We start from the raw sequence: 7,740 nt of genomic DNA on the forward strand, positions 1-7,740 counted from the left end.
CTGGCGTATTCTTATATTGTGTGCTATTACGTAATGGAGCCGAGTGGGGGTGGGGGTGGAAGTGGAAGTGGGTGCCAGGGGTACAGACGGCACATGCGAGGTGCCAGCCCACGCGATAGAGGAGGAAGGGGGAGGGGCGTCCCAGGCCCGTTTCTTCGTTTTGTTTCACAGGAAGTGACATAGCTATGCTGGTCACATCCAGCAGATGGAGCTGTGCTGAAAAAAGATACTATATTTCTGATACATAATCTATATTTCGTTTTTATATGAACCTAAAAATAATCCTTTGATTTGTATGTGAAGTACATGCAGCCTTTCCTCTCCTGGCCAACGTCTGATAATTCATAACCGAAGGCCGTTTCCACCACCAAAAGAAGAAAAAAAATTCTGACATAAAAAGTCCAAATGATGTTTCATTGGAGGAAAAAGTTGAAATTATGAGATAACATTAAACAGAATTAAACAATAAAAAGTCAAAATTATTACATCAAAAGTCAAGACTATGCAATAAAAAGTCCAAATTGTGATAGTAAAAATGTCAATTATAAGAAAAAGTTTCAGTTATGAGATAAAAAGTCAGAATTAGGTGATAAAAAGTCAAAATTATGAGATGAAAAAGTTGAAATTATGGGATAAAAGGTTTAAACTATGAGATCAAAATTTAGAATCATGTGATAAAAACAACAAAATTTTGAGATAACAAGTCATAATTAGATAAGAAGTCAAAAGTTATGACATAAAAAGTCCAAATGATGACACGAAATTTTTCATTTGAGGAAAAAGTTGAAATTATGAGATAACATGTTGAAACCATGAGATAAAAATCAGAATTAGACAATAAAAAGTCAAAATTACGACCTCAAAAGTCAAGACTATGCAATAAAAGTCAAAATGATGATAGTAAAAATGTAAATTATAAGAAAAAGTTTCAATTATGAGATAAAAAGTCAGATTTAGGTGATAAAAAGTCAAAATTATGAGATGAAAAAGTTACAATTATGGAATAAAAGGTTTAAACTATGAGATAAAAATGTAGAATTATGTGATAAAAACAAAACATTTTGAGATAAGTCATAATTAGATAAGAAAATGAGATCATTAGATCATGTGTCGGTGCCTTTCATACAGAACTGTGATGGACAAAAAAGCCGAGCTTGACTCATTCATTCATTTTCTATTCCGCTTAGCCTCATTGCATACATAAAGAGTAGTTGTTGCTATGCCAAAAGTGGCAGAGTCCCACACCGGGTAGTGATGCAGAAATTTGGGTGTTGCAATGTTGGTGATAAGCGTCAGGGGCGGGGGTGGGAGGGATGGGGGTGGGGGGGATCCGGCAGACCAATTGTCGCCCCCAGGCTCACCACTGCTTTGGTGTTTCACGCGACTGCAACACCACTCAGTTGACCCACATCCTGCAAAAATAGTGAAATGGGGGGGGGGGGTGGGTGGAAGGAATGGCTGTCACTTGATCATCACATGGTCTGGTGGCCGGTCAGTGGGGGGCAAGTCGATAGCAGATAAACTATGTTTTCTACACTGACAAAGACAACAATCAATAAATGGCAGGAAATATTCATTATATGATTTGAAAAAACAAATCAAAACATGTCACAATGCACAAAACGTACTTACTTTATTTACATTATTTATTATCAATATATTATAATATTATTATTAATTAACATGTTATTTGTTTGCACTCTTATGAGTCTAAAATTAAATTATTACAAAATAAAGTATGATACTTATAATTATTATATATTGAATAAGATATATAATATAATAGTAATTGTAATTATTATCGTAATTATTGTTGTAATAATTATTTGATATTATCATTATGACTATTATTATTATTGCAGCTATACTGTACTATACACAGCACAGTATGGACCAACGAACGCTAGGGGGCGACCAACAGAAACGTCACCTCCAGACGAGGAAGAAGAAGAGGAAATAACTTCCACTTCCGGGTCATCGCATAACAACGTCGTGTGAACGAACCCGCGCGACTGAAGTCTAAGTTTCCGTCAGAACTTGGTGTGTATAGTCTGGTAATCCTCTCTAAGCGGATCCAATTTGTGCGGCTTGGACGACTCGGGTGCTTTTAAAGCGACTGGAGGCCAAAACTAGAAACTGTAAGTTATTTTATGTCCGCCATACCGCTGGGTGCTACTGGTGCTAGCATTAGCATGTTACCATGTACCTTTTACACGTTTTGACAGCATTCTAGAACGAGTCACGTTATTACGTTTATGTATTCATTGCAATCACGCATGCGTCGATTAAAAGCATTACCGCTATTTGCTGTGTTTGTGTGTTAATTACTGTTTGCTCAGTGTAGCTAAGTGCTAATTCCCGCTTGGGTGGCTGTTGAACTTTACTACAATATACTCGAATATGCTCTGCCTGTTTTGTTTTTCTCTCTAGACGAGAGAATGTCTAAATGGGACGTGGAGGAGTTGAGGCCATGGGTGGAGCGGACCGTGAAGAAAGTGCTTGGTTTCTCGGAGCCCACCGTAGTCACCGTGGCCCTGCAGTGTGTGGGGAAGGGGCTGGACAAAAGGAAAACAACAGGTAACATCAGCATCGTTGGGTCATGTGGCCACCGTGGAACCTCAAATACTGGCCTTCACCTTAACCTCCTCTTGTGTTAGCTTTCTGGTATCGTCTCTTATGTTACCAGGTCGGTTTTGACCCATGTATTAAATCAGTAAACTGAAAACAATAAGTTACCATCACATTTGCTTTTCATGTCTCGGTTACCTTTCATCCATGAAAATGTTGGTTTTAATTAGGGATCGACCGATATGTTTTTTTTCCGGCCAATGCCGATACAGATTTTTTCCATTACCCTCAACCGATGGCCGATTTTTGTGGCCGATACTGCTTTTGCTCCCTCAATTTATATGAAAAAATGACAATGATAACAAATATCAAGTTTTAAATCAAGGGGTGGAAAAATATATCTGCGAACCCACGCGCGTATCAGCTGATACCGATTCAAGTAAAAAAAACGCAAATATCGGCTCCATCAAATCTAATCCGTTCATTACACGGCGTAGATTGCGAGAAGAGATGCTGGCCGTGTCGGTGCCAATCCACGCGCTCTCATTTCTTCCAGACCAACTTCATCCTTTCCTCAACGAGTCAGCCGGAAGCTTTGTGGAGCGTCTTTTTGAGGCGTTGGAGGAGAGCCGCGGCACCCGAAGCAGCAAAGGAACCGGAGAGAAGAACCGCAAGAGAGAATTGCTGAAGGTAGACCAGTATCATCCTCATGCAGATATCGACTCTTACTGTTCGTTTGTGGACCTATTATGCTTTTCCCACTTTTGTGACCTATAAATGTTGTTAGAATGTTGTATTCTCGAGTTAAATGATGGCAGAATTTCAGATAAAGAGGTTATGCATTTGGAATTGAGCCCTTATATGGGCGTGCCTGGATACAAGCTGAGTGGGACCAATCACAGCGGAGTGTGTGTGCCTGGAGGAGGGCCATGGGTGGAATAAATCGACACACCCTTTTGGAAACCCAAGGAAATACAACTGCAATAGGTGCAGTTCCTGGAAGATCTAGACGTCTTTGTGTGTAGCTGCTCCGTAGGAGACCCCAACTGGATACAAAGGGCCCAAAATGAGCACCATAGGTCCCCTTTAATGGACACGTGAGCTGCCATTCTTACTGGTACCCGTCTGTCCTGTGACGCCAGGATGTGTTTGAGAGCGACGCAGGAGTCAAGCAACCTGCAGTGGAGTCCGCAGATGCTACCGTTCCCAAACGTAAGCGGGTGCCCCGTTTTCAGGAGGTGGAGGAACCTGAGGTGACCCCGGGAGCGCCATCCGAAAGCCCTGTAATGCTCACCAAAATGCAGGTATAGTATCACCGCAAACATCTGCAGGGCACGCAGTTCTTCCTGATTTTTCTGAAGTACTTTGTGTGTACCGATAGATCAAACAGATGATGGAGGAAGCCACCAAACAGATAGAACAACGAAGGAAACAACTCAACATCCCATCTCCCACAGCAGTAATTACCATTCTTATCCCTGCACACTACAGGGTTGCTAACGCCGGGAAAAAAATGGAACTACTTCCTTTTACAGGCGCACATGGAGCCATCCGCAATGTCCCGGCTTCTTGGGAACGCTGGTGCTGGCGGCGGTTCCATCGTGCCCTCGCAGGCGGCCAGCTTCATGAACGACGCCATCGAGAAGGCTCGCAAGGCCGCCGAGCAGAAGGCGCGTCTCCAGTCCCAGTTAGCCATTCAACCCAACGTCCTCGGAGGGCTGGGAAACACCATCCCTCACAACTTTGTTGCGCTGGCTAACCTTCACGCCATGGGGATCGCTCCGCCGTGAGTAATACCACAAAGTACCTAAACATGCAACAAAAAACGCTAATATTCCACCCGTGCACTATTGTAGAAAAGTGGAAATAAAGGAAGTGAATAAGCCGACACCGCTCATTCTGGATGACAAGGGTAGGACCGTGGACGCCACCGGTAAAGAGATCGAGCTCACACACCGCATGCCCACGCTAAAAGGTACAGTATGTATAGCTAGGCTGCACTGAAACATGCATGTAAACATCTTCAATAGATCATATTACCATACCCGGGTTATAATACAACATATAAACATGGTACCTACCAAAAGAAAGACTCATTTTTCATCACAAAAAGTTTGTTTCTGCCTTTTCCTGTTCTTTAGTAATCAGCAGTAGAACATCTAAGTTTCAGCAAAAAAAAAAAAAAACGATACATTTCATGCACAAGCTTCACTTTGACATAAATGTAGCCAACAATTATATTTATTATATTTAGCCAACAACATAACGTCAGCACCCCCGTCCCCACCTAAAGATGTCTTTATTTTGACCCCTAATTTCTGTCCCTCACGCATTCCTCTCCCTGTCCAGCCAACATTCGAGCCGTAAAGAGGGAGCAGTTCCGTCAGCAGCTGAAGGAAAAGCCCGGGGAAGAGCTGGAGTCCACGTCCTACTTTGACAACCGCGTCACCATCATCGCGCCACAGCGGGCTCGCAAGACCTTCAAATTCCACGAGCAGGGGCGATTTGAGAAGATCGCTCAACGAATCCGAACTAAGGTCGGATTTAACGGCGCATGGTCCACTTTGCTTTTGGTGCTTTCTGACTAAGTGTTTGGGGAAAAAAAGATTTTGTTTTGTTTTCTTGTGACAGGCTCAGCTGGAGAGGCTACAGAATGAGATCTCCCAGGCGGCAAAGAAGACTGGGATCCACGCGTCCACCAAGCTGGCTCTGATCGCCCCCAGGAAGGACATTGGAGACAGCGAAGTACCCAACATCGAGTGGTGGGACTCCTTCATCTTGCCCACCAACATGGAGATGTAAGGGAGTACCACACATACGAATGCTCTTATCGCTTCTTGGTTATTCTTCTCTAATATGCTCTTTTCCCACCAAGAACCCCAGAAACCAAATTGGATGAGGTGGTGCTTTTCGGTGTGACCAACCTAGTGGAACACCCTGCACAAATCAGCCCGCCAAGTAAGTGTGTGACGTCTAACTCCTACACCACACTGCAATTACTGCATCGCAGCCTTGAGCGTAATACACTAAACCGGTTACAGGGTTTGTGTTTCTGTCCCCTCAGTTGACACGGACAAGCCCGTCACGCTGGGCTTGTACCTGACCAAGAAGGAACAGAAGAAGCTGAGGAGGCAGACGCGCAGGGAAGGCCAAAAGGAAGTGCAAGAAAAGGTCCGCCTGGGACTGATGCCTCCACCAGAGCCCAAGGGTAGCCACACACACGTGTGACTCGTTAGGAGCTGTGCAAGATCTAACGAGCTGTCGCCTTCTCAGTTCGCATCTCCAACCTGATGAGGGTGTTGGGGACGGAGGCCGTGCAGGACCCCACAAAGGTGGAAGCCCATGTCAGAGCACAGATGGCCAAGAGGCAGAAGTCAGTCAGCCGCTCGTCCCCCGCCACTCCTATGTTGTCACACGACACGCCCCTCTCAACGTTTCCCACGCTGCTTCTTGCAGGGCTCACGAGGAAGCCAACGCAGCGCGAAAGCTCACGGCCGAGCAAAGGAAAGAAAAGAAGGTGAAGAAGTTGAAGGAAGACCTCAGCAATGGCGTTCACATTGCTGTCTACAGGTTTGTGTTGCAGACGGGGAGATTTTCAGAAACGCACGTTTTACCCTTGCCTATTTAACATATAAAACACGACATTCACTGGGTGGGGCCAAGCAGAAGCCTGAAGACGTGGCCACAGCGGACTTGGTTGCACATTGCAACCAATGTTCTCGTCGTCCTCCTCCAAACACTCCTGCTAGCTTGACTTTGCAAACAAGAGTTTTTGTGAATTGTTGGGTGTGAGTTAAAATTGTTTTGGCATGAATATAAGTGTAGGCTTTATATAAACAGGTCCCATGCACAGCAACTATGGTGCATTCAGGAACCCACCGGACAAAGTGCCAAAAACAATATTTGCATGTGTATGAAAGGCCAAAATAGACAAAAATGCTTGTCAATAAATGTGTATATATATATATAATATATCTGTTTGTGCGACATAGCCTTACACAAATGTGCCGTGCTTCTTTGACCACACAGAATCCGCAACCTCCAAAACCCCGCAAAGAAGTTCAAAGTGGAAGCCAACGCCAACCAGCTCTACCTGACTGGAACTGTAGTTCTCCATCGAGACGTCAACCTGGTTGTGGTGGAAGGAGGTGAGGAGAGGAGATACACGTCAGGCATTCCTGTAACGCCTGACGTTTTTAGTTTACGGGAGCAACCTTGGTACTACGAAACGGAAGCTGGAACACCGTAAACCGAGGACCACCTGCACACAACTCTTGCATGTCTGACCCTTTTTTTTTTGTTTCAGGCCCCAAATCTCAGAAAAAGTTCAAGAGGCTCATGATGCACAGAATCAAATGGGAGGAGCACAACACCAAAAGAGACGGTAAGCGCTACGTCTTAGGTTACGTTCACACTGTGGAGTGTGAGGCCCTGAGTCGCATTTCAACACTGACATTGACACTGAAAAAAATCAGACCCGGGTCACCCCCGCGTGAACGCAGCCTCCATATGTCTCGGTGTCGGTGGAGATATCTAATGCCGGCACGTGTGACTTCCATATAGATCCGGACGGCGACGACGACACGAGGAGGAACAACAAGTGCTACTTAATCTGGGAGGTGAGTCATTTGAATGCGACGCACTGAAGTACACGCTAACCGTGAATGACGTAACGGTTCCAGGGCACGGCCAAAGAGCGCAGCTACGGGGACATGAAGTTCAAGCAGTGTCCCACGGAGAGCATGGCCAGAGAACACTTCAAGAAGCACGGCACGGAACACTACTGGGATCTGGCCCTCAGTAAGAGCGTGTTGGATAGCGCAGATGATTGAATCCGGACCCTGAACACCACATCACGGACCCTGGAACTGATTGGCGTCGCATTTGAACGTGAACTAACAGGATCAATAAAGCCCGCAGGAACATGTGACAGATCATGTATGTGTATGAATGCGCGTGTGTATGTCTGCATTTTTAGATTGAGTCAGATTCCGCTTATTCACAGGTTTACTTTATGATAGGATGACTGAAATGTACTCTGTCAAGTTATCAATAAAACCTCCGCCATCAGCCAGTGACTGGGTTTCTATTCTGCAATACAGCAAATATTATTACAAATATACAGCAGATGTGACACATCTTCATTCAAGAGCACACATTTTGTAATGAAGC

At 44.7% G+C, this 7,740-nt stretch overlaps 1 protein-coding gene across 1 annotated transcript; it reads left to right on the forward strand.

Annotated features, from left to right (window-relative positions):
- Nucleotides 1–1,958: 1,958 nt before the first annotated feature.
- prpf3 (PRP3 pre-mRNA processing factor 3 homolog (yeast)) lies at nt 1,959–7,638 on the forward strand. The gene is made up of 17 exons (XM_058084448.2): nt 1,959–2,138; nt 2,431–2,577; nt 3,125–3,258; nt 3,711–3,872; nt 3,950–4,027; nt 4,104–4,354; nt 4,425–4,543; nt 4,918–5,105; nt 5,200–5,366; nt 5,444–5,526; nt 5,633–5,776; nt 5,842–5,941; nt 6,025–6,138; nt 6,598–6,716; nt 6,875–6,952; nt 7,132–7,187; nt 7,251–7,638. The coding sequence occupies exons 2-17, from the start codon at nt 2,439–2,441 to the stop codon at nt 7,398–7,400; spliced, it is 2,082 nt and encodes a 693-aa protein (XP_057940431.2). The 5' UTR covers nt 1,959–2,138; nt 2,431–2,438; the 3' UTR covers nt 7,401–7,638.
- The last annotated feature ends 102 nt before the right edge of the window (nt 7,639–7,740 follow it).

This window comes from Doryrhamphus excisus, linkage group LG17 (assembly GCF_037039965.1).
Source record: "Doryrhamphus excisus strain RoL-2023G ecotype Guam linkage group LG17, RoL_Dexc_Guam_v1.1, whole genome shotgun sequence".
NCBI lineage: Eukaryota > Metazoa > Chordata > Actinopteri > Syngnathiformes > Syngnathidae > Doryrhamphus > Doryrhamphus excisus.

Excerpts from the sequence above, each read along its gene's own strand:
- prpf3 (XM_058084448.2), top strand. The coding sequence starts at position 2,439 with ATGTCTAAATGGGACGTGGAGGAGTTGAGGCCATGGGTGGAGCGGACC. Across the intron at positions 4,028-4,103 it reads ACATCCCATCTCCCACAGCA|GCGCACATGGAGCCATCCGC; the intron begins GTAATTACCATT and ends TTCCTTTTACAG. Across the intron at positions 6,953-7,131 it reads GCACAACACCAAAAGAGACG|ATCCGGACGGCGACGACGAC; the intron begins GTAAGCGCTACG and ends ACTTCCATATAG.